Source organism: Procambarus clarkii, chromosome 21, assembly GCF_040958095.1.
Source record: "Procambarus clarkii isolate CNS0578487 chromosome 21, FALCON_Pclarkii_2.0, whole genome shotgun sequence".
NCBI lineage: Eukaryota > Metazoa > Arthropoda > Malacostraca > Decapoda > Cambaridae > Procambarus > Procambarus clarkii.
Genome location: NC_091170.1, coordinates 36,795,408 through 36,810,949, shown reverse-complemented (window position 1 = coordinate 36,810,949; position 15,542 = coordinate 36,795,408). Strand labels below are relative to the sequence as shown.

The window sequence follows — 15,542 nt, the reverse complement described above, 5'->3', positions numbered from 1 at the left end:
ATAAAATAATAATTTGGTATTCACATGCTGACAACAAATAATTAACTTATTACACTAATACTGTACATACTATATAGTACTTAAAACACTCAACATTGTATTCTAGACAAATACAAGTACTGTATAAATGTCAACAACACTTTCCATCAAAAATAAAATTTAACATTTATTGCAAAATTTAAAACATATCCTCTTCCCACCTGATGACTGGAGCGTGTCGGAGTTGTGGTCTGAGAATATCGTCTCTCTGAAGATGGAGGGGAACAGTCCGACATGCTGCTGCCACCACCAGATTCACTGCGCAAAGATTCTCCCACGCTGCTCGATCGTGGAAGCTCTCGCTCATCTCCACCCCTGAGTTAAAAGCAAAAGTCAGATATACGTGAAAAGAATGACAATAAATTAAACTGCATGACAAGAGGATCAGAAGAGGAAGTAAAATGGGGTGAGAGGGAAGGCAGAGGGAGAGGCGAGAGGAGCATAGGAACCCATCTTTTCTATCTTCTTCCCACTTAATGCAAAGTGGATGGACAAATTTCAATGACACCACTGGCCCACAAAAATGGGACTGCAAATATTGAACTACATTCCCATTTTTATGATCATGATATACCCTGTTGGGAAGAGAATGGCCAAGTATGGCTTGTTGAGGTCCCCCTGGCAAAGAGTGATACTGGACAATCAACTACAGTATCCATTTACTGGTTATATACCTACAGTAATTGTGTATAGCTTGACTGACCTGGTGAAATACACATCCTTCACAATTTCATATTAATGTCTTCTTTATTTATATTTTGTAATGTATATAAAGCTAACTCAGCATAAACAAGTCTATGTATTTAAACTACACCTAAAAGAAAAATTACCCTATATTGTACAGTTAACACTTTTGCAATACTGACCAAACTGCTCCAGCTGGTATCACTACTAGCACAATACATGGAATTTACTTTTTAATTTGAATTTTTATTATACAGTGTGGCAAGTTTTGGTTGGGCTCAATGAAATATTAAAGACTAGCAGTACCCGGCCACGCGTTGCTGTGGCTCAGCAACGCCTGACGTCACAGTTTTTCATAAAAAGCATGTACTTTTACTGTCACAGATGTGACATCTATATAGTATGCATATAAAAACCTGCTCGGATGTGAATGGAACGTTGTGTGAAAATTTCAAAGCCATCGGTGAAGAACTTTCGGAGATTAGCGGTCATGCACAAACGAACATTTCCATTTTTATTTATATAGATTATGCAATAGTTCAGTTTTATGACACCAGTACTTAGATTATCTTGAGGTTATCTTGAGATGATTTCAGGGCTTAGCGTTCCCGCGGCCCGGTTCTCGACCAGGCCTCCTTTTTGTTACGCCCCCAGGAAGCAGCCCATAGCAGCTGTCTAACTCCCAGGTACCTATTTACTGTTAGGTAACAGGGACATCAGGGTAAAAGAAACTCTGCCCATTTGTTTCCGCCTTCACCAGGAATCGAACCCGGAACCTCATGACTATGAATCTGAAGTGCCGTCCACTCAGCTGTCAGGCCCCACTACATAAAATCTACTTTACAATTGTTAACTGTTGGGTTCTGGCCCATATATGCTCACAAAATTAAAATAAATGCATATTGTTCAAGCCAAAACGTAACCTTACCTAGCCTAAATATACCAATTATTCCTCAATGATACCTAACATAGGTCAAACCAGGTCTAAATAAGTTTGCAATTCGTGAAGTCAATATGTTAATAGCACATTTTTTAAAATATTTTATACTGTATATACAAACTCACACTAGGTGTTAAGCAAAATGGTCCTTCCTTACTAGGCCTAGTAGTATAATTCTAGCTATTAAGACATGTCCTTCTGTACACAACATGCAAATTTTTTTTTAGATTTGACCAGTAATGGAACATACCTAGACCCTTCTGTAGCTGGTAGAGGCACTCCACATACCATAGCCTGCTGTACTTCTTCCGAATCCACAGCAACATTATCCAACTTCTGAAGGTGTGGCAAAGCCCGTAACACTGTTAGCCGATACCTGTTTACAGTTAAAATTATAAGGTGCATGTCCTTTCAAGAACATCTATAGATTTAGATAAACATTATATTGATACAAGGTAAATTATCTGCTTGCTGACTATTCCATAAATTTCACTAAAAAAGGTATCCAGTGCATCACTAATTGGGCAAGTGGCCACTAGGAAGCACTTCTAGATAGCATGAACAAGGAGCATACATCATAGTGAAAACAATTTACATCTGTACAGGGTACTTCATATGCCACATACTAGATCTAAGAACCTGCAAGTATGTTCATGTACAGTGGGACCTTGCTCATGAGGATCGCAGTAGACCAGAGCCATCATGGGAAGTAAAGAACTGTCTAAAAGACAGATTCTTAGCATACCAGAATGTGGCATTTGCTTCACCAAGAGGTCTTGGTAGGCTGAAGTGTTCCACTCAATCAGAACTGAGAAAACAGTATCTTCTTAAATAATGCATTGAAAGTTAATAAAAAAAAGTAAGAAAATTTAAGATTTTTCCAAATGGAATTGGTTTTGGCAGTGGAAAATCAATGGAACCATCTTGGAAGAAATTGCACGGCTGGCTTTAATTTTGGAAGTGGAGTTTTTAATGAGTTGAATTCGGTGGAGGTTTGAATTAGCTCTGTGAAGATGCCAGCAATGCTATTTCTGAAAATGTTTAGAAACATCTCTATTTATTGGAATGAGTTCAAGACATTTCATAAACAAATCTTTAGCTAAAGAGTTTTGGGTGTAAGAAAGTAGATGGGCCTCATTTTACACTATTTGGGGGCCATGGTTCCACCTTGAAAAATAATCTATAGGAGCTGAACCATATTATATACTGTAGATGAGAGTAAAAATTTTTTAGTCAAATTCTCCTGGTAGATTCAAATTACACAACATTCAAATTAATATTTCCATTCAGTGAAATTCACACACAGTAGGGGGAAAAAATTAGGGTATATATGCCATTTTCTTTAATATTGTTAAATTTTTATAGTCAGATAAATATTATGTACTGTTTCATTTACTATTTGATCCAAAAATATTGGTGTTGTGATCTTTGGTGGTCCAGGAATGCATCTCACATTTATGGCATGTATTGTACCTATGGGAATTCTAGTTCCAGAGTTCCAAACAACTGCTTTATGAATGGCTTTTCAGAACACAACCAACTAGTTAGTTGGAGACCTTCTAAATCACTATTTCCATTTTAAACATGTTTATTTTATACAAATTTGAAAATGCCAAAACATTCCATCATGCATCATGCTTAGTGAAGAATGACTGATTCAATACACAATAAAAACTCATTTTAACATAACATTTCTGCTTGTACCTTGTCTTATTGCGAGACTATGTTGCTAAACTGATGACTTTTCACATAATAACATAGGTTTTTTATATTTTTAGTTCTGTACGTGTTCTTATTGATGTTTATAGTACTGTATATTCGCAAGTTATTCAGTTTATATAATGCATTTTTATTTAACACTACAGGTATTTTCCTAGGAGGGTTGATCCTTATACACCTTCCACAGTGTACAGTACGTATAAGGATGAACTGTATATTTAGACTATCAGGGGTGTAAACTGCCTAACTAGGTCCAAGCCCACAAATATTTCACCAACTTAGGCAATATGCTAACCAGTCAGGTGCTGACGAGTGTTAACTTCTATTATACTGGTTACTACCAACTAAAGTGCAACAAAATTCCTTTGCACCAGTGGCAGTTATAACTGACCTTATATCACAGCAGCCTTTCAATGTACAGAATTAAATTTTTTGCATAAATAATAATTAACCTTTCCTTTGTGAATGACACTTTTGAGCAATTTCATGATTTGCGTGATGTGTGGACCAAGCCTGTGACTAAAAACATGGACAACTGTAGATGAAGGCTGCCAATGTTCAGTTGCCCCCTGCAACAATCAAGAGGTCTCGGGACATATTGGCCACAGACCAATAAACATGGGAAGCTATTGGTGCTCATCCAACCTTCACAGGCACGATAAATCATCCTCTTCCATCTCGCCTTTACTACCTCTTCAACAGAATATTCATGTATATTCAAAATTCATAGTGATAATAGTACTGTAATTAAATTATTTGTTATGACAATATAGTATGCTGTATCTGAAAGAATTTGTAGAAACAGTGGACAATATAATGATCATAAGTTGCAGCACTTACATTCTTAGTGGTGGAATTGATGCATGTTGGAGCAGACCCCAGGGGCCTGGCAGGACAGTTTGAGTAAAACACACTAGTATTTATGCATGCTGCTGCAAGTACAGCAACTAGATTTGTTTGTTTGTTTGTTTGTTTGTTAGGGAGAGGTGGCTATTTTCCCATAATCTATATACTGCTGGAAACATTTTTGTTTGGAATTAACCTTTTTTAGAGGGGGTGGTAAGGGTAAAGAAAAACACTCCAGCTCCTAAGACCCACATTATGGCAACATTAGGGTATGAAAGCCATCAAATGCTGTCAATCACAAGAAATAATAGTCACATTCTCAACGTGATATGGCAAAGCGACATCTTTATACAAAGTAAAAAATTACTAAATCATGCAAAACAATACACAATGAAAGTTAAGTATAGTTACATAAAACATGTGCACTTTATGTACATACCTTTAAAATTCTATTCACACCATCGCACATGATGTGAATAGAATCGCCCATTCACAAGTCTAATGCACATTACAAATACACACACACAGACAGACATGACCAAAAACACCACCTGTCAATGATAAGTTTAACTTTCTTTAATTAGGGACAATGCACAGGTTTGACCCTTTTACAATTAACTATAAATACACAATTGCCTTTGTCTGAGAGACAAAGGGAGTAAATACAGTACCAGTAATTCTTTTGTTTTACTATACTCACTGCTCAAATTCAGCACATGGATTATCTGCAAGCCAAAGACTTTTCAGCTTGGGAAGTTGACGAAGGTAGAGAATTTCATTGATGTCGGCAATATTGTTTTTACGAATATACAACTCTTGAAGATTAGGGCAATGTTGAAAGTCTGCTAATGTACTAATACGGTTCACACTGAAAGAAAAACCAATAGTTAACAAATATGATTGGACATGGTAATGAAAATAGTTTTTTTTTTTTTATCTGAACACAAACAATAATGCCTCTCCAAAACATACCTTATATTTACTCAACTTTACCATACAATAGTAGGAAGGTATGATAGTATTTCAGCTGAAAAGGCCAAGCACTTGGATTTTATGTCAGTCACCATGTGAGAAATTGGAACATTAAGACAAATATTTTGTAAATTTTGAGTCACTGCATGGCTCCAATTGATTTTATTATTATTGTTATAAAAACACATTAAATTCAGTGTTTATCTACCATCAAATCACTGTAGTTACATCTTCTGTAATTTGTATATAGTCTATTATTATGATTATAAGAGGATCATACTTTAGGAGGCAACCAAAAGCAAAAGTTCTAAACCCTCAAAGTGGCACCGATACATTTTATGCTGTACTGTACTATAATAAAATCCACTAACCTCAGAGACAAAACTTCTACATTCTCCAACTTCCGCACTACAGAAACATCAGACAGCTCACTGCCCCTGGAGGAAAAAAAAAAATATGGTGTTAAATGTAATGAAATACTAATTTCTGGAAGAGTTCTGGTGGCTTTCTGGAGCTACCATATTAAAAGGTTACATCAGCCATGGATAGTTATTAGGCCTAGTTGGGATCAGAGCCAGAATCTTTCCCCTTCCTAGAGGCACAGAGAACAGGTGACAATCTGCCACCTCATCTGAAAAAGCCCCCAGAAAGCTAATGCAGCTTTACAGATAACTCGAAGGTTCACAGAAAATGAAGCCTTGAAAACTGATTAAAAAAAAAAAAAATAGCCACACAGAACAAGAGATTCACTCAAATGAGTTCGAGACTCATTAGCACCAATTATCACCACTACTAGGTAACCCAACCCTGGCTCTCAGCTGGCTTCCCAAGTCGGTTCTGGACCTGATGAACAAACTTATGATGAACTAATGAACCTGGAGGGCAGGAGGTAGGCAGGGAGCCACTTACCAGGAAGGAGGAGAGGTGACGGAGTTAAGACGAAGACAAGAAACCAGGTCAGGCGACACGGCCCAAGCCATACATGTAAAACCCAGACAATAATTTTTTAAATATTCAAATGATGGTAACCGCATTACCCTGTGAATCAACAATTGACAATAATCTCTGTCTAAAGGTTAACTATTGATGGAATGATCAAACAGATTTCATATCTGGCCAGGTAAAAATATTTATGCAGTTCATATTCTACAAGTAGCTACTGCAATGCCAACACTGGTTGATGCTCGGTCTTGCTATGACTATAGGTTTATAATTTTCTTCAAGTCAGTTGAGAAGTGAAAGTCCAATATAATATTGGGGTATGATTAAAAAGCTAATATAATGCAATTATTATTTTGGGCAATTTGTCTCCATTTTTCACATACAGTGGTACCTTCATTTAGGAATTTAGTCCGTTCCCAGAGATGGATCATAAGCCGACAATTCGCAACCCAAAACAAATTTCCCCCGTAAGAAATAATGTAAATTTAATTAATCCATTCCACACTCCCAAAAATATTAACTTCAAAAATACATTTCATACATAATACACACAAATATTTTGTACTATAGTATGTACAAGTTATAGCTTGGCTTTACTGACTTGTTGGCATATGGAAGATGGTGAGGAAGGGGGGGGGAGGGGCGAAGGAGAGGTGTTTGTGTTTGGAAAGGAAGTCCCCCTTCCATTATAACATCAGGCAGTGATGACTTCTCTGGGGTGCTCTACTATGTTTTGCAGGCATACCACTAGGACCTGGTTGTGGCTCATTGCTTGCCTGTCTTACTAAGAATCTGTCTAAAGACACTTGTTTTTCCCTACATTTTAACACTTGTCTGTAGTGAAACATCACATTGTCATTAAAAAGGTCAATGCAATGGCCTGCTACAGCTTTATCTGGGCGAGTTTTTTTTTAACAAAACTTTGCAGTTCTTCCCATACTTCACAATTTCTTAATGAGGAAGAGACATCATCTACTACCTTTATTCAACTATTTTCTTAAGTTGAACCTTACCACTGACTTTCTTGGGATCCATGGTGTAATATATAATAATATCATATGTTCAAAAACCAAAAAAGCAGAAAAAAAAATTCTTTACAAAGAATTCAAGCGTGATCGTCACCAAGTGGTAGTCACTGGTAAACTGAAGCGCAGTTGCCCGTGCCACCAAAAACCATGCACTCTGTCAACCCATATGTGTATCAACAAAGTCGCAAGGCGAGGCAATGGCCGTAACCCGATTCAAATTTTCCGAATAAATCGAGTTCGTGACCCAAAAAATTTGTAAAGAGGGATATTCGTTACCTGAGGTTCCACTGACAGTATGTATATGAAAAATGAAAATTTTAGTACTTTAGTTTACTGGGGGACCATACAGTAATTGGCAGAAGAACTATGCCTACCACTGAAATTACTTTTCACAAAATCTCTTAGACAAAGGGAAAGTCCTCCCCCCCCCCCCCTAGATTGGAAATATGCAAATGTCACCCCTATTTTCAAAAAGAAGTAGAAAAAGCTCAGCGGAGAACAACCGTCCGATCAGCTTGACATCACACATTTGCAAGCTCGTGGAGAGAATCCTAAGGGAGGGAATCATTCACCATCTTTCAGTGAACAACATCTCTCAATGAATAATCTTGTAAAATTGACACATGGGTTTGTTAAAAATAGATCCTGCCTTACAAACCTGCTCACATTTTTGGAAATGATAACCAGCTACTCAGACAAAGGACTTCTGGTTGATGTAGTATACATGGATTTTACTAAAGCCTTTAATAAGGTATGACATGAAAGACTGGCAAGGAAATTATAGAAATAAAGAATAAATAGAATACTAGAATGGATAAAACAATGGTTAAAACTAAGAAAAGAAAGAGTCATGCTAAATGGGAATAAATCTGACTGAAGAAATGTGGTAAGTGGGGGTACCACAGGGGTCCATTTTGGGGCCAACCCTTTTTGTCATATATCAATGACAGGTGAGAATATTACAGAACTAAATCATCAAATTTACAGATGACACAAAGATTTATGGTACAGTGGGAAATGATAATATATTGAATTAAGCCTTACAAATAGATCTACATGAACTTCAAATTGTCAGAAGACTGGCAAAGGCTTTTTAATATTGACAACTGCAAGACCTTGCATGTAGGGCATAACAAGCCATACCACAACTACAAAATTAATAACATTACATTACAGCAGATTGATGAAGAAAAGGACTATGGAGTCCAAATCCACTACTCGATGAAAGTTGCACAGTAGGTAAGAGAAGTAGTAAAAAAAAGCTAACCAAACCCTTGCAATAATCAAGCGCACCTTTGACTAAGTCAAAGAAGGTAGTGATTCAATTGTATGAATCTCTGGTATGCCCCCCATTTGGATTGCTGTATCCATGGATTACTGTATCCCAGCATGGATACCATTCCTTTTCCCCGTCCCATCCCAAATCCTTATCTTGACCACTTCCAAGTGCCATATAGTCGTAATGGCTTGGCGCTTTCCTCGATAATTCCCTCCCCAAGCATGGTGGCCTCATCTTCAGAGGGACATAGCTGGTATGGAGAAAGTGCAACACTGGGCAACAAAAATCATTCCAGAGCCAAATCAACTCACATATCAGACACGGTCGAGGGCCATAGGGCTAACAACACTGCAAACCAGCCATGACAGGGTGGATCTCATTGAAACTTAACACTTTATTGCACCGCACGCGCCCAACCCACACTACCCCAGGTGCGCCTCAGCGTTTCACAGGAGCGTGCGGTAATTTTTTTTTTTTTTTTTTTTTTTTTTTTTATATATATATACAAGAGTTGTTACATTCTTGTACAGCCACTAGTACGCGTAGCGTTTCGGGCAGGTCCCTGGAATACGATCCCCTGCCACGAAGAATCGTTTTTTCATCCAAGTACACATTTTACTGTTGCGATAAACAGAGGCTACAGTTAAGGAATTGCGCCCAGTAAATCCTCCCCAGCCAGGATACGAACCCATGACATAGCGCTCGCGGAACGCCAGGCGAGTGTCTTACCACTACACCACGGAGACTGTCAAATTCTGAATAATTCTGAAAAGTGTTTACTGTTTTCAACTTTGTCACCTCAATTCTCATCCAAGGTTTTTCAATTTAGTATCATTGTGTTCGCAATACTATCATCTATAGGACTAAAGGCATATAAAGTCCAAAAGCCCGGCGTACCATCCACAACAAACAGAGAAAGTGAGTGCGTGTTACCCGGGAGCACGCAAGATCGATAAAATGTGTACTCTTTTCTCTTTTGTCACCTCAATTCCCGTCCTAGGGCTTTCATTTTGGTATCATTGTGTTCGCAATAGATTTCCCAACAAGAGTATATGCATATAAAGTAAAAAAATGCAGTGCGCTCCACCCGCCGACAAGATAAAAGTGGCCCAGAAAGAGAGCACTACGCCACCCCAAGGCACCTCTCATTACATTAGAGAGCGCGGTAATACTGAAAAGTGTATTCTCTTTTCCACTTTGTCATCTCATTTCTTGTCCTAGGTTTTACCAATTTGGTATCAATGTGTTTGCAATAAAATTCTCTATAAGACTAAATACATATAAAGCCCAAAAGCCCAGCGAGAAAGTGAAAAAGTAAGAGCGTATTACCCAGAACCGCCCAAGAGCAATAAAATGTGCACTCTCTCTTCACTTTGGACATCTCAATTCTCGTCCTTTGTCTTTCATTTTGGTAACATTGTGTTCGCAATAGAATTCCTTACAGGAGTATATGCAAATATGAAGTCCAAAAGCCAGGCGTACCACCCACAGCAAACAGAGAACGTGACGGAGCGTAATCCCAGTGAGCACTAATAAAATGGGTATACTGTTTTCAACTTTGTTACCTCAATTCTGGTCCTAGGTCTTTCATTTTGGTATCAATGTATTCGCAATGAAATTCCCTACAGGAGGATATGCATATAATATCCAAAACAGCGGAGTTCCCCTCTCGAAGCCGCCGCCGCAATGCTGCGCCGTTACCAGAAATGTGTCTACTAAGACGCAATGCCGAGTCGTTACTGAGCGCAAGTGTTAAAATACTGAATAATTTGGAGGCTTCTGAAATTTTTTTCAAAAGGTCAGATATAACACAAACAAGGAGCAACGGTTTTGTTTTAAGCTCAATATGCCACAATGTAAAACTGACCAGGCGATGCTTTTTCACTCACAGGGTTATAAATCCATGGAACCACCTACCTGCCAAAGCCGTAAATGCCAAAACTCTATTAAATTTTAAAGTACAACTGGAAAAGACCACCAAGGAAAATGGGGGGGGGGGACCTTTGATTAGCCGCCGGCTTCCCGTCTTCGTCGAGGCTACTAGTGTTAGTGGTCCTCAGGTAAATCATATATGCCCATTACTATTATTTTCAACAACAGCAAAATACTATAAATGAAAACCATGAAATGAAAGCGCTGATGGCACCACGAGAGGCACTGATGGCACCACGAGAGGCACTGATGGCACCACGAGAGGCACTGATGGCACCATGAGAGGCACTGATGGCACCACGAGAAACGCTAATGACAAGACCAGTGGTACAGATAACACGAGAGGCATTGATATCCTTCGGACAAAACTAAACTAATAACACGCTGATATTACCAAAAAATAAAGGAGTGGGAGGGGGGGGGGCTCTTGCACAAATATGACTCAAGGGTTGACAGCTGTGTCTTAGAGCGTCTCATTTCACCACTCCGGCGCCTCCCTCGCCACACTCACCAACAGTTGAGCTTCCTGACGTTATGCAGGTCCGACCCCTTGGACCTGGCCACCACCATATCCTCTGTCAGCTTCACCATCTTGATAATACTTAAGGAGCAGCTCCTGTTGTCCGTCAGACGTCCGTCTCCCCCATCACACCTGAAGGCGACTCTTGGGTCACTCGTATTTATGGACGGCGAAATGATCACGAACTATAATGTACGTATTTATCACTAGCTTTAAAGTATTATTGTTTTACTATGAACTATTTTTTTACGAAGAAAGATCGTATAATTAACTAAATATCTCCATTTCATGGTAATTTGTAGACATACATATATGAAACATGGAGACATTATAGTGAGTATGTTTGAGTAATTTGCGTATATGATAAGCTTAGCCTGCTAAAATTATTTATCATAATATATGCTATAATAAATGTCTTTCTATGCAGTATTATTAACTTTTATTATTAGTTTAACCCAGTCCCCTCTGCGATTATATTTGCACGAAATAAAATGAAAACATTCGAGCATTTACGACGAGCAAAATTAATAAATATAACACCCACGCTGTTACAAACGTCAGATTATTGGTATAATTACTTTGATAGCGAGTTATTCATGTGGAAAATTAATGAGAGACACGTAATGAGATGACACTATGAAATAATTGCAGTAGAGACGATATATAGTGAGACACCGTGTGAGTGTGTGAGTCAGAGGGCGGGGTGGGAGGGCACCCAACCTGGTGCAAGACCTTCACTGAAAGAAAGTGTTTGTTTCTGCATAACCGCGCTTTGTTAAGTTCATTTCAAGTATAACAGTAATAGTGGAATATCTAGTATTAACAAGAAATACTCGACATCGTTACGCACACACGCGCATATATAGTTAGTTAAGTTCCTGCTTCCTCATACCCGTAATCACTAGACCTACTAGAATCACTGACAGTACTGCCACGGCTCTTGATCACATCTGGACCAACATAACCTCTCCACTTACTTCAGGGATAATCATCGATAGCACTAAAGACCATTACCCCACATTTCTCCTAACCATCATTAACAAACCACCTCAACAGGCAAGGGAGATAAGCTTTAGGCTGTACAATGAAACTGCTATAGGCAATTTTATAGCTGCTGCTGCTGCTAATATCAACTGGGAATCTGAATTAGGGAACATAGGGGACATCAACCTAGCAGTGCAATCATTTCTTCAAAAAACTCTCAGCCTTTATAACACCCACTGTCCTATGCTAACGAAACAAGTCACAACTAAAAGGCTAAACAATTAATCCTTGGCTTACAAAGGGGATACTTAAATCCATTAATAAAAAACATGACCTTGAGAAGAAGTATAGGTTAGGAATCGTCTCCAAAGAATTCTCAAAGAATTACTCATCATTCCTATCTAAAATAATTATGAGAGTCAAAATTAAATACTACGAAGATAAATTTACCCACACAAAGGGCAATATTAAGAAAACATGGAGCACAATTTCTCAAATATTGGGGTCAAAGAAGATTATAAATAACAAACCAATACTCCTGTCAAATAATGATGGTCTGCTTTCAGCCTCTGACACTGCTCTTGAGTTCAATAGGTTCTTCTCTTCCATTGGGTCATCCCTTGCAAATGATATTCCATCGTCCAGTACTAATATTCAGGACTATCTTACAGGTAACTATCCACAGTCTCTGTACTTAATGCCTACTAATTCCACTGATGTTACTGACATAATCCTTTCCCTTAAAACCAAGTCTAGTGTCCTTGAGGAGATACCAACTCTTATTTACAAAAAAACTCCAGATTTTTAGCTCCTGCCATTGCATTGCTCTTCAACAAGTCACTTGAACACCAAACCTTCCCAGATATTCTAAAAAAAAAAGCGAGAGTAACCCCTGTCCACAAATGTGGTGATCCCACTGATGTTAACAACTTCAGACCTATATCAATTCTACCAAACTTGTCAAAAATATTTGAAAAACTAATCTATAAGCAGCTTTACTCTTATCTAGCCAAACTCAATATACTTAGCTCTTGTCAGTATGGCTTCAGATCCCAAAAAAGCACTAACGATGCACTTATTAGTATGATTAACTTGATGCATACAGCTCTTGATAAAAACGAGTTCCTTGTTGGGTTATTTGTAGACCTGCGTAAGGCTTTTGACACTGTTAACCACCAAAACCTTCTTAAATTACAACATTATAGTCAAAGGTCACTCCCTGCAGTACATTAAGTCTTACCTTACTGACAGGCTCCAGTATGTTTCTGTGAATAATTCAATTTCTCCCACCCTACCCATCAACATTGGTGTTCCTCCAAAGGATACCTGATCAACCAGGCTGTGACTCATACGTCAGGCTGCGAGCAGCCGCGTCCAACAGCCTGGTTGATCAGTCCAGCAACCAGGAGGCCTGGTCGACGACCGGGCCGCGGGAACGCTAAGCCCCGGAAGCACCTCAAGGTAACCCCAGGGCAGCATACTTGGCCCTCTCCTCTTTCTCATCTACATTAATGACCTTCCAAATGCCTCCCAAGATCTCAAACCAATTCTATTTGCTGACGACACGACCTTCATTTACTCCAGTCCTGACCCCCTTGCTCTAAATGTCACAGTGAATACTGAGCTAAATAAAGTCCATCACTGGCTAACTGCCAACAAACTCACTCTCAATATTGACAAAACTTTCTATATTTTGTTTGGCAATAAATCCTCAAATCAAATAAATCTCAGGATTAACAATACCCAAATTTGTAACAAAGCAGATGGTAAATTCCTTGGCGTTTTCATTGACCGCAAGCTGAATTTCCAGGGACACATTCTAAATATATAAAAAAAAATAAAAAACTGTTGGCATTCTTTCTAAGATCAGATATTATGTACTTCGCCCTGCCCTGGTGACACTCTATTATTCTCTCATCTATCCTTATCTCAACTATGGTATTTGTGCTTGGTTTTCTACTACCCAAAATCATTTAAGTCCTCTAATTACTCAACACAAAGCTGCTATTAGGACAACATCTCACTCTGGCCCCAGACATCACTTTTTTTTTTTGAGATATATACAAGAGTTGTTACATTCTTGTACAGCCACTAGTACGCGTAGCGTTTCGGGCAGGTCCCTGGAATACGATCCCCTGCCGCGAAGAATCGTTTTTTCATCCAAGTACACATTTTACTGTTGCGTTAAACAGAGGCTACAGTTAAGGAATTGCGCCCAGTAAATCCTCCCCGGCCAGGATACGAACCCATGACATAGCGCTCGCGGAACGCCAGGCGAGTGTCTTACCACTACACCACGGAGACTGTTATACACACACTTGGTACCCCTACTCAAATCTCTGAATATGTTAGATAATTATCACTTTAACGCAACCGGACCGTAAATATACGGCGGGCTTGGCTAACAGGTTCCGCAACCGCGCCGTAAATAGCCGGCCGATCTAAAAAAAAAAACATATAAAATCCAATTCTTATTCGATCGACTTGGGGTTAGTATGAAAATGTTTGCCATTAAATTTCCGTTTTCTCTAATGGGCATATGGCCTATTTGAGAAAACGGCATTGTATTGTAACTTAGAGGAGAGACTATTGAGTTGTTGACACAACGAGGGTAATCGCCCACTTCACACACTCTTGGTGTAGGCCGCGATCATGATTCTACATTTATATGCATATGTCTGTATAGGGAATTTTATTGCGAGTTCAGTGATATAAAATATAACGCTGTAAGACTAATGTGGAGCTGACAACAAACAAAAGAGTATGAACATTTTGTTGCTGTTTGGGCGTCACGGCGAGTGATCTACGATTTATTTATTTCGTGGTGGGATAGCTAATGCTTTAGTGACATATTATACATATGATCTTGTAGAGAATTTTATTGCCAATACATTGATACCAAAATGAAATACGTAGCTTCAGAATTGGTGTCAGGAGAGTGAAAAGATTACACACTTTTTGGTGTTTACCCTCAAGAGCCCAAAACGCAGCGCACACAATGCACTATTTTTTTTCAAGGGGCGCGCGCGCATTAAAGTGTCAAGTCACTGCACATTCTCTCATGTGTATTATACATATATAAAACGCTGAACTGTAATGCCAATCCTGACCTCAAAAGTTTCATTGAAGGTTGTAACAGAACCCATGAGCACCACACCAGAAATAAATACAGTTTTGATATTCCAAGAGTACGACTTAATCAAACTAGAAATGCTCTACAAATCAAGGGACCCAGAATGTGGAATGACCTTCCCAACCATGTTAAAGACTGCACCTCTCTCAACCAGTTTAAGATAAAAACGAAGCACTACCTAATAAATTCCCTGTAACCTACCTTACCCCTCTATTGTCAACCCGTCTGTTTTTTTTAAACAACGCTGTTTGTCGACCTAATTGTATTTGTGCTGCTTTTTCAGCCATGTTCCCCCCTTTTTATCTTTATTTGTTCTCAACACATTTTATTCTTTATACTCAATTAGTATTAAGCTTTAGTCATTAATGTTTTTCATGCCCGAAATGCTTTGCGTAATAGTGGCTTTAGGCATTGTATGTACTAGCTCTATCTATAAATCGGTCAACCTTTGTAAAATCTCTTGTATGTATGTACCTTACCTAAATAAACATTTATTATTTATTATTATTATTATTTGTATGTGC

General features: G+C 38.6%; 1 protein-coding gene across 11 annotated transcripts in view; it reads right to left on the bottom strand.

The window, feature by feature from the left end:
* LOC123760612 (dynein axonemal assembly factor 11) overlaps positions 1–11,092 on the bottom strand; it is a 68,972-nt gene extending 57,880 nt beyond the window's left edge. For all 11 annotated transcript variants that reach the window (XM_069328341.1, XM_045746333.2, XM_069328346.1 and 8 more), the window contains exons 1-5: positions 10,893–11,092; positions 5,572–5,637; positions 4,929–5,096; positions 1,914–2,039; positions 201–354 (exon numbers count right to left, since the gene is read on the bottom strand). In XM_069328341.1, the coding sequence (XP_069184442.1) occupies positions 201–354; positions 1,914–2,039; positions 4,929–5,096; positions 5,572–5,637; positions 10,893–10,972 (594 nt within the window). In that variant the 5' untranslated portion in view covers positions 10,973–11,092. The remainder of the gene's footprint in view (positions 1–200; positions 355–1,913; positions 2,040–4,928; positions 5,097–5,571; positions 5,638–10,892) is intronic.
* Between the last annotated feature and the right edge of the window lie 4,450 nt (positions 11,093–15,542).